We start from the raw sequence: 12,027 nt of genomic DNA, 5'->3' as shown, positions 1-12,027 counted from the left end.
ATTTTGTACAAAGATAGTCTGAGACCCGAGAAAGGACATAGGATAGTTTTAATAGGGATGCGTTTTAAGATCGATTAATCGGAGAATCGATCTTTTTTACGAAAAAGTCGATTATTTTAATCGATATTAGTAAGGATTCAATCGTAAACTATGCATTTGATCAAGTGATGATCTTTAGCAAAGTTGTTGTCCATGAGCCCACGAAGGTTTCAGAGTTGGTACGACTAATTTTCGCCAGCTGGCGCCACTGCCATTCCAATGAAGGTACGAATTTTCAGTTTTATGTATGTTAGTATGTCATATTATTTTCTTTTAAACGCGGGAGAAGCCGCGTGCAAACTAGTAAATAAACAAAGATGGAATACAAAACTTAAGGGTTATAAATGTGAATTTGTTCCCAAATTACTTTCGATGTTGTATGGCTGCGTTCTTTGAGTATTGAATCTATGGACTAAAAATGACATGTGATTCATAAACAACACTAAGATTAGGTATACAACTGTGTACAATAAAATATGTGTATGTGTATGGTAGCTTACATTTATAATAAAAAACACAGAACTCAATTAGGATCTGTTTTTTAGTGCCCCTGTAATTTTCCATTATCATGGTTTAACTGCAGCCTAATACTTTCTGCGCAGTTTTATACTCCAGTATAGTCAGTTCATTGCTGTATTGGCGTTCTAATAAAGTCATTACGAACCCATTACTGTCTCTACACACGTCGCCTTTACAAAAGTATATGTGTTATCAGTCACATACTTCAAACCTTGCCACGACAGAGTTAGCGCAATAGTATCTACGTACTTAAGTTACGCGAGTTACGAAATCGGTAAGTGTCATGTGGGCGGTGTTAATGGAGTTGAATCTTTGGGCCGTCGCGACATGTCATAGTTATTTTATTAAGATACTTTGCAGTTAATTTTCGTTATCAATAATCAATCTAAGTAAGTTTGCTAACCAAACCAACCAAAGATCGAAATTTGTCAATTTGTAGTATCACTAAATTGGCCAATCATTTGCCAATTTATTCATAGGTACTACAAATCATTTGATAGATATATTATTAATAATGATCATAATATAAGTCTATAAGAATGTCGAATAAGTCTATAATAATGGAAGAATTATTTACATTTTGACCACAATTCCGCCACGATTGGCAAATAGAAAAATAATTTAAAATATATTCTGCAATTATATAATAGACTATTTGAATGCAAATCTTCAAAGATCCACGATTAGGCCTCTATTTCTGACTGTAAAATTTACCACATCGCTCAAATTGAAAAAGGAAGGTACGTTTTAATAGCTAATGAGTTTCGGATGTTTTCAAACCATAATTATCCAAATCGCCCATTAAGTTTCCGACAAGGTTTAATAAATGTGATCTATACTGTTATAAACGTGACACATCTACCAGCAGATAAATAACAAGGGCTATATTGTTCAAAGGTTTTAATTACTTGTAAATAATACCTACATGCCAAAATTTAGTAAGTAACGGCCTCCGTGCTACACTTCTGCAACTGTAACACACGTTGAATAAGCCTTAGATGTATTTGTTGGCGCAGTGACGTAGCACGAGTTACAGCTGATGAGGGTGAAATTTGTCATCAGGCGTGAAGGCTGAAAAAGTGTCTCAAATGTTCATTTTAATTGCACTTTAAAAATCGATTTTGGAAAATTTTACCGGCCCCAAAATGAATTGACACACATCCAGATCCAAAACTTAGCTGTTAGTATTATAAAAAGAGCCCTTAGTATTATAAAACCTTACAGTCTATAAAATACTTTACTCAAAGTCTAAACAAAGTAACGCAAATACAAATCATAAAGTCTATTGTGCTTTCTATACGATTATGCGACTACTTAGCGCCAAGTACAAATTGAATATTTGCCCATCCCACTAAAAATAGCTTCGTACAACATAAAACAAATCGAATTTCCGTCTTCCTACGACACGTAGCTCGTAAAACCGTCTCTAACAGGGTAATATTAGTGCGCAAACACGTTAACGGTACAAAGAATAGTAAAAAGTAAACTTGACAAATACGAACGAATGAGTTTGCTTAACGGGTCCGTGGAGTGGTAAGGATGGAATGGGGATAGTGTGGCGAGGCCTTCGGAACAATGTTTACTCAATGTTAATGAGATAGATGAGTTCGACAGTTCGGGTCGATTTTTTTATCAGTTCGATGAGTTATCTAATTAATTGGTAATGAATTGCTCAATAATTATCTCTAATTAATTTTCATGTACATGATATGTAAAGGGGATTTGGCCTACACTTTTCAGGGTTCCGTACCCACAGGGTAAAAACGGAATCCTATTTCGTATTACATTACTTTTTTCGTATTGCCTGAAAGTGAACTTAGAATAGTACATTACGATACGCGTGGCCAAAGTAGCCTATTTTTGCACGGCGTGAAGTTAGCGCCCGAGCGCAGCGAGGGTGCTAAACGCCGTGCAGATAATAGGCTACTTTTGTTACAAGTATCGTATACTATTTTATAGCTCGTGTGACATAAACCCGCTTATACTTGTGAAGAAATATGATAATTATTTTGAAACTTATAAATGATTGAAACTAAAAAAGCAATAAAAATGTGACACAACCAAAACCATTGAAATTTAGAAAATTTAGTAATTATTCTGCTCTTGTGATAAAGACAAATCTAACACCACACATACGTCGAAATCTATCAAGCCATTTAGGCTACATACAGGCGTCTAGACCAATGATTTATAATGGGAACTCCACCTAAATGTATTAAAGAAACATGATAAGCAATCACATAATGTACTAAAACATAACTAATACTAGTGATACAGTAGAAAATCGATTATCCGGACCTCAGTTATAAATATTCACGATTATTCGGATTGTGAAACGTGAACAAGTAACTTTGTAATAACCCTTACAGATCAGCCATATTTTGTGTGACATGTGCATCTAAATTCCGGAAAGTCGCCAAATCGCAACAAAATAGTTACTATAAAAAACAAAAACCAGATTGCTAAAAATATAACCAACATAGGTTATATCGCCACAATTAAGACGAATCCAACGACACATCATGTATCAAAATTAATGAAGTCGTTTGAGTTTGCCAAAGAATGAAAAATACATACGTAACAAACATATAGTCGAAAAACATCACCTTCCTAAATCGGTTTAAATAGCTTCTCTTCATAAACTCAATTATCCAAGTTTCCGATATTCCGAATGCCACAAATACGACAACAAATAGGTCGCTTAGTCGAGATTCTACTAGAGTAGTATTATGGCTAATTTTGATAATGATTCCTAATTTAAATATCTCCTACTATGGTGTGTTGCGAAAATACACAGTCAAAACAAACAATAAAATTCGATAAAGCCCAATAGTAAGTCTTATAGTGATGCTATTGCTTAGTATGTACACAATTGCAAAAACATTTATAAATACGTCCAAAATAAAATATTAAAATAATTATAGCTTTAAACAAAATACTCATTACTCACTTTTAATTTTTAAATGGCATTTAAAAGTATGAAACGTTCATAGCTATGTTTATTTTTTACAACTGTGAGGGTAGTGTATTAATATTCGTACGGTGTAAAAATCGGCTACTTTGGACACAGAAATGCGTAGCTAAAATGCGGGTTTAGGTCACAGAGTGCTATAAAATAATTATTATGATGGTGTCGTGACTATAATAACTAAATGTTACTATAGATTGTATCTTAAATATTTGTAATTAATTTTGTAGATAAAGTTTAAATCAATTCATACGACACTAAATTAAGATATAACCATAATTATATTTTTTTAGAATTGATATACAGATTGAAGCACGAAGTATTTTTACGCAAATACGCATAGGGAATTTAAATCACATTGAAAGCATTTGAAAGCTATTAGAAAATTCCAACTCCCACATTGATAAAACAAAATACCATTCATAGGTAGGGCTTGACGTTGGGGTATTCACTTAAAGCATTGTAGGCCACTATGTGTTCCATGTGTGAAATAACTGGCACGCGAGGAATGCTACTAGGCGTGGGCCTCAATGAACGCACTGCAGTTGAAAATTCTAAAACTTATAGTAAAACTACATAGATAAGTATAGATATCACACCGCCTTGTAATTGAACGCGGAACAATGCCGACATGTGCAGTTAAGTGGTGCAAAAACACGAAATCAAAGAAAAATCGAAGAAAAAGAAGAGGAATATCGTTTTATTCTTTATGACGTTATGAAAATAAATGACATTGACAATTTCAATTGCCAAAACTGGTTAGATTTTCTTGTTAGGAGTGAGTAAGCTTTTTCTAATCTATGTAAAACTATCATATATATTTTGGAAGGACTTAGAATAACATCGCTTCGTTCCGTCTCGTGGATGTCGTGGTATTCAGTAACTGAGGTATTCAGTAATTTCACTAAAGTGTAGATCACGGTGATAGAGATAATGATGATGATGAGAGTGATGAAATTTTAGGTGAATTTTAATTTGTAAATTATACATGTGTACGTACTTGAAGTATTTAATCAACTTAAATATTAATGCAAACATACCTTTATTCGGAGATGTATTACGTGGATCTTTGACGACTAAAGGAGTTACGAGTAATACACTAGTGACAATGTTTCTTGTGTGTCTAAATTGAAACTCTTAGAAGTATATACTTCTAATACAATATTCTTAATCATCATGATGATAGCACCATCAGCACTGCTATTATGAGGCAAAAATAGGTGCTGTGGTGTTGCTACAGTCGTACTACGAAGGGTTTTAGCACCTCGTCATTGTCTGACGGTATAACAAATAAAACTGTAGTCTTTTTATGTTTGTGTAAATAAACCGTTCTCACAGCACAATTAAATGATCAATTTGATTGATTGAAAGCAAACTGAAACGTGAGAAAGATGGCAACAGCTATCGTTATTAATTATCAACTAACTATTCTCGGATCAAGTTCAAAAGCTCAAATAACATAATTGGGTGGAACGTTCTCAACGTTTTGTTAACAATTAAAAAAACTCAACTGTTGAAGTAGAGTATAGTAATTAAATGGTTTCGAATGATACTAATTTTTTAAGATACTTGTTTTTGATATTTGTTTAATCAAAATCACGTAGGTATTAATTATACTATTCTTGATATTTATTGAAAACTATGTGAGGAAACCTGCATACCTGAAAGATTTTGAAAAAGTTCTTAAAAGGTATGTGAAGTCTACCAATACACACTTGGCTAGCGCGGTAACTATAGCCTAATCTTTCTCATTCTGGGACGAGACCCGTGCCCAGAAGTGGGACAGTATTCGGTTAACTTAATTAAGAGCAAAGATACAATATGGATGTGAGTTTTCATATTACTATGAACTTCTTAATTGGGTGCTATCTAAAATAACGACTATAGGTATAGTGTTACGGGTTTCTCGCATGTATGAAAACCGGAATGCAACTTAACTGGTACTTTCCGGCATTAAGTATCTATTACAATAGCTGTTAATATACAAACATTGCAGAGTGTACTTAGCGCCTGCTTAATGAAATATTTACTTCCTTAACTTGCGGTTTGCACACTTCCTTTTAATTACTTTTCGTTTAACGTCTCGACCGAGCTAATTGAAACTTGAGGTGAAGTTATAAGTTTTCGCGACGTGATTTTGTGGTTTAAGTTGTTTGTTTTCTCCGCAACTTCCAATTTGTTGATGTTTGTCATTTTGTAACCATCGGTTCGTGTCAAATTTGGTAGCTCAAATAATGCCAAATTGGTATGTCTTTGTGGTTTTATGTTGATTTGTGTTATCGTAACTTGTGATTGTTGAGAGTTGACTTGTTTTTTTTAATTTGATCGTTATTTGAATTTCACTATGGTAAAAACATCTAAGCTTAATTAAGCATTTTTAAAATGAAAACACTTGAAATTTATTGATTTACATAAATGTAACGAAAACTACTGAAGGTCATGCAGTCTATCATTTTAAATGTTACACTAACTAATGTTGAAGGTAGTAGAACCCTATGTGGTTCGACTCCGGCGGCACCACCGCCACACCTACTTCAATCTCATAACAGCAATGTTAAACGCACAGCGGTCTGGTTTGAAGGGTATGGTAAGGGAGAAATACTTTTCCGAGGCGTTCCAGCTTAATCCTCAGGGGTAGCGGCGTATCTGTGGCCAACCCCAGGAAGGAATATCTAATCCTATCTGGGGTTGATTACAGATGTCCATGGGCGGCAGTAACCACTTATCATCAGGTGGACTGCATGCTCGACTGCTACTCCTCTATTATAAAAAAATACAAGAGCGGTAAATACTTATTAGCTTAAATGTGAACATAGTCCTAAACATACTGTTTCATTTAATTTCAGGCGAATTCGACATGCGAGTGAAATCGTGCGCAGCTTCAGACGGCTCTGGGCATATAATTCAACTTTCGGACGAATACGGGTGTGTGCTGCGACCGAAAATGATATCCAGGTAATTGCCAACCACTAACCAAATAAACCAACAACTTATGGATTATATTGTCATGTGGTTTTAAATTAAAATATTATTAACGTCGAAATATATTCTCTCTAGAGTCCAGGTTTCTATCGTCCGAATGCACGCACCTCTGATTTTCCTAATTTATGTAGTGTGTACGTATTATAAGTATGTACGGTGGATTTATGTAACAAAAAAGGTACTCAAAGGCCTAGGCAATCTATTAATCTGCATTTGGTTAGCATAACAATGCCCTGTGCCGAGCGTTGGGATACAAATTCCTTGTAATTGGTGCAGGCTGATAAGTGTCTAAAATAATAAGGTGCTGAGTTCACCGCTGTTGAACAACAAAATATTTTACGACATTTGGATAAAGGTCCCAGAGTATTACAATTAACCCTTAAACCTTTTCATAACGTCGCTCGTCGTAGCCATATTGGTCGGAACACTTGTAAGGCTATCTTGTTTCATGCTAGAGTCGTGAAAAGATTGTACAGGTCGCAAGTCAAGACACTTATCACGTGTAATGCTTGTAATTGATGTCTTACAGTTAAAACATGCCTGAGAAAATGTTGAATTATAATCCTATAGGAAAGCTCGTTAGAATTGCTGAGTTATGTTAAAAGTGATATTTTGCTGGAACATAAGTTGTTCCCGTTTAATTTTCTGGGGTTGCAATACATATGGGGCTACCATGAGAACTTTAACCCAATGTAATATTTATTAAGAACGTAATGTAGTGTGCATTTAATTGGATGATAGAGATCGAAAAAGAATTCTTGTGTTCTAGACCAGTATCATTCCCTATTAGTGATATCTTACCTATTTTAAATGTTATACGTTTGGTACCAGTGTAGTACAACGTATCTTTATACGAAGACAGATTCCTGTTCATTCGGAATCAACATTCCAACATGTTCCATTTGCACATGAGGTATCAATAGAATTAAATAGACATTTTCCTTTCTGATAACCCTTTAAGGCTCACTTAAATATCTGAATCAACTTATAGGCTGGTGCCGACTGCAATAGTAAAGGTGAAAGGTCAATTGCTTTATAGAAAGCTTCCAATCTACGTGGGAATCAAAGTCTTGCTGTATTGAACTAAGCATTTGAATATGCTCATTGAGAATATATTAAATACAATAAATTATAAATGAAGCTATAAATGTCTTACCTCGTATATTGAACATTATTTACACCATACCAAGTAAAAGTCAGTTTTAAGTTCGAGGTAAGTTGGGAATAGCTAAAATATTTTTACAGCGCAGCAATGAAGACAATTATCACCTCCAAACTAGATTTTAGGAGGTTTCTTATTAAAATACAACTCGAGCTCTGAATGTTTTGGTCACGTAGAGAACTGCTACTCGTCTCTTGACATATAATACCATCACATCAGATCCTATCGTTGACATATTCCAGAGAATTATGGTTTATTTCATACTTTAGTTCATAAATAAGCAGATATCATGATCTTCAACTCGGGTTTCTTACTTTCGTTTCCGAAATTCCAGATTCCTCAAAGCGAAAGCAGCGGACGAGAGAGCGACGGTGATCACGTACGCGTTCTTCCACGCGTTTAAGTTCCCTGATGCTTTGAGCGTGCATATCAGGTGTAAAGTGGAGATCTGCAGGCATGGCTGCTTGGATCATTGCCAGCTGGCCGGTGTCACCCCACAGAGACACGGCGCTTTAGATAGAAAGGATGACAGGACACATCAAGATCATAATGAGATTGGGTATGTTGCACTTATTTTATATATCTATTTTATTTGCCAAGAAAATTATGGAATTTGAAAAGAAAGTTGAAGTTGAAAAGATGAGATGCAGTTATGATAAAACATTTTATAGGAAGTGTTTTATTAATTATACTATATTGCGTTTAAGTATATTGCTTCTTTGCGTTCTGCAGCTACTATAGCTTAACTTCATCGATAATACGCCTGAAAATTTGTTAGTCAAAATATTCCCGGGATACAGTATGTAACACATGTAACATATATGTATATCTCAGTTAACATTATGAGGTTTTCCTGAATATCTGTATTCACAATACTTTAAAAGAGAATTTCAACACAATTTTCGTAATAATTCAATACATTGTAACTTAATTTATAGCGACTCATCAATAGAAGAATCCGACATGAGTCTAGCGGAGGAGCATCAACGTCTGCCTTTAGAAGAAGCTTTCGGTGACGAGGTATCTGGTGACGCGGTGCCGGCCCCCGCTCCCTTGCCCCAGCGAGCACCAGCGCCGGTGGTGGAGTCTGATGCCGACCGCATGTCCGCTGTGGAGGAACTTGTTGAGGCTTTAGCTAGACCTTTTACTGTAAGTAACTTTAGCAGTTGTCACATACAAAAGATACAAAGCTATGAAAATGAGTTAGAAATATATTTTGATATTGAACGCTATTTTTTATTCCTTCTTCATATCTTATATCAATTAGATTCTAAAGTTACTTTTATAATAATTTGTAGGATCGTCCATCTGATCTTGGCGAAAGGGAGCGCTTCCCCCACGGTCCTCGAAACCTTGGTGCGGATCTCAAACCTGAACCTTCAGGCGATGGCGTTGTACCGGCGAAGCAGTCTGGACCAGCTGTAGCTGGTCCCAGGTCCTTGCGCAAACGACGCACCGTACGAGATGCCAGATCTGCCGATGTGGGAGTATCAGGAATTTATGAAGTGGTTTCTGAAGCGGACCTTGCTTTCGGGCCGTCCAGGGAACCGGTTACTGTGTTCAGTGGAAGGATTAGAGAAGAGGTAAGTTCTAATATTTATTTTATACTGCAAAAGTAATAAAGGACTGTTTCAACTAAGGTTATCGATGAACGTGCCAAGATGAGTTACTGTTTTCATGCTATGCATTTTAATTTGATTTCATTAAATTAACAATAAGGTAAACGCCAATCGTAACGTTAGTTCTATAGGTGTCATAGATTTACATTGTACATACAGAAAAATATGTATACATTCAGAGACACATGAGATCAGATATTGAAATAAGTTATATTGGTCATTAGCGTGATCTGCTTTAGTGGTGGTCGTATTTAATAAATGTGGTAATCGGACTAATCCGTGGGCATGGTAAGTTTTGGAATAGTTACTTTAATTTCAACATATAATTCCAGGTGGTATACGGCATATGCATGGGCGCAGTGAGTTTCGGCGCGTTGTTCGCGTCGGCAGCGGGCGCGGCGGCGGGCGCGGCGCTGGCGGCGGCCGTGCTGCTGCAGCGGCTGCGCGCGCGCCTCGCCGCCCGCCGCGCCGCGCCCGCGCCCGCCGCGCACTCGCTCGCGGCCTGGATGGCGCTGCGGCTGCTCGGCTCCCCTCCGCACCCGCCACACCCGCATCTGCCGCGGGAAGGCTGAGCGTACGCTTACCGTTTTAGCTGCCATGGCCGGGAAGATCTAAACCTTATACTTCCTTAAATCATTTTTTTTCATTCAAAATAGGTTCTTACAAAGCACTTTTTGAATATCAATACATCGACCACCACTTCACAAGGTGTTTCGTTATAGAGAAGAAGCGGCGAACGACACTCCAGCCTCCTCTTTTTATTAAAATACGTGTTCCGTTAATTTTTTTATTACTACTTGGTTCTAATTTTTTGTACTCTTTATTAATGGTATTTCTTCTAACATTATCTTGTTTAAAATTCACATTGACGCGAAGGCTCTACTTTGATGTAAATGCGTCAACTTTGAGCCTTTTTGTCGTCACTAGCGGCCTGGATAGCGTAACTACTACTTTGATCATCCCATTCGCCAAATGTTTGATTATGAATATTGATTAAGGTAACTCATCAATTTATCATCTCCCTCCATATTCGTTTCTATACCTACATTCATATTAGTTAAGACTTCCAACATATCCACATTAATAATCAACTACTACGCAATCTGTCAAATTATCCTGAGTCATATGTCGATCATCTTATGTTCATCGAAATGAATATAAAACTATGAAGTCATCATGTTTGAAAGTTAATCTGCGTACAGCTTTTAAGGTGTACTTTAGTACAGAGGGTCATTTCATAGTAGGCTGTACCCCAGTATAATTTTGTAATCACTTCGTCCTCGCAGTACCGTTAAATTATAGCAGCCTGCAAAACAAACTTTACTATTCACCTCATGTGACCACTTCCTCCTTCCCAGCTTTGACGTCATCCAATTAGCAAACACTTGTTCAAACGTTGTTTCTTCATGATTTGGTATACCTTCGTCCGAGTAATTAAGGTCAGTCAATACGTAAATAGAAACAGAATTAGACGTTAAATTATATTTTATTTTTATAATTAGTAAAAATTAGAATGAACTATTTCTAAAGTGCTCCGATAATGGTTCTAAATGCCTCGATATAACCGATGGTGCTAAGTCGTGCTACGGACAAAGTCCTATGAAACCTGAATATATTCATTTTTCACTTTTGTGAATATTATACATTTTATACTTACGCATAAGTTTTGTACAGAATTTGCACTTATTTTAAACTAATTTATGATTATTGTCGTGTTCTTTATGTTTAGAAGGTAAGAATAAACGTCGAGTCATGCCATTAGGATAAGTATAGTTTATGGGCTTTTTTCTATTTTATAACTGTATTTTCCAAAATGTAATCGGACTCGACAAGACAAAACTAATGAGTCCAAACTCGATGGATATCCTAATAGCCATTGAAATGTTCTCAACTCATCTTTCAGATTAATAATTATACCGTATCGTTGTATTTTCACCAGAGGTGCATTAATTAAAAAATAACACAATTTCAAGAAAACAAGATTAATTTCCTTATGTTATCTAACTTTTTTTGGATATTTCAGGACTTAGTAAAATGCGTTTAAAATAAATAAAACCATGTCTTAATGACGATTTAGTAAAATATACATTTAATCTTAGGAGTTATTTACTTTTTCAGGATATATAATTTTATTGTGAATTCTTGTACTACTTACTAGAAAAATATTAGATAAAGTACTAATGTTTCTTTACTGATAATGTTTAAAAATATTTCTTCATAAGTGTCTAAGCAATTAAAAGTATTTAATAGGAATACATTTTCGAAGCTAACAATATAATATTCGTATTATGTATTTGAGTTATTCAAAAAATCTGCTATAGTTAGTCCTAAAATTTTAGTTTCATGACATTGTAGATTAATGTTGTTATAAGCGCTATATATTCTGTACGTTATCTTATATATATTATACATATAAATATGCTAAGACAAAACGTTAAGTACATTTTTTCTCTATTGTTGGTCAACCACTGATGAGCTGTAGTGTTATCGACAAAAAAAAGAGGAAAATAATTTGGAAAATTTAGTAAGACTTGGCAGGGGCACTACAGTGCCCCCAGATTATGATCAAATTTTGCCAATTTGGCGAACTCCTTTTTATATATCTTACGGTAATTTGGTACTTGATTATTTTATGTATATTTAGGCAAGTATCGATAGTTGTAGTTAATAATTACTGTAAAATACGATTGTTAAAACACCAATGAATTCTATAATAATAATTTATAACAGATTCAGAT

At 35.4% G+C, this 12,027-nt stretch overlaps 1 protein-coding gene across 1 annotated transcript in view; it reads left to right on the top strand.

Moving 5' to 3' along the window:
• Positions 1–11,680, top strand: part of m (zona pellucida domain-containing protein miniature) — a 94,659-nt gene extending 82,979 nt beyond the window's left edge. Inside the window, exons 8-12 of the mRNA XM_073093895.1 lie at positions 6,373–6,481; positions 8,005–8,229; positions 8,609–8,819; positions 8,969–9,253; positions 9,622–11,680. Coding sequence (XP_072949996.1) covers positions 6,373–6,481; positions 8,005–8,229; positions 8,609–8,819; positions 8,969–9,253; positions 9,622–9,861 — 1,070 coding nt within the window. The 3' untranslated portion in view covers positions 9,862–11,680. The remainder of the gene's footprint in view (positions 1–6,372; positions 6,482–8,004; positions 8,230–8,608; positions 8,820–8,968; positions 9,254–9,621) is intronic.
• The last annotated feature ends 347 nt before the right edge of the window (positions 11,681–12,027 follow it).

The sequence above is a fragment of the Epargyreus clarus genome, unplaced genomic scaffold (genome assembly GCF_041222505.1).
Source record: "Epargyreus clarus isolate Ecla_fem2 unplaced genomic scaffold, WU_Ecla_fem_2.2 ptg000005l, whole genome shotgun sequence".
In the NCBI taxonomy this organism is placed as follows: Eukaryota; Metazoa; Arthropoda; class Insecta; order Lepidoptera; family Hesperiidae; genus Epargyreus; species Epargyreus clarus.
This window is presented reverse-complemented; position numbering and strand designations above follow the sequence as displayed.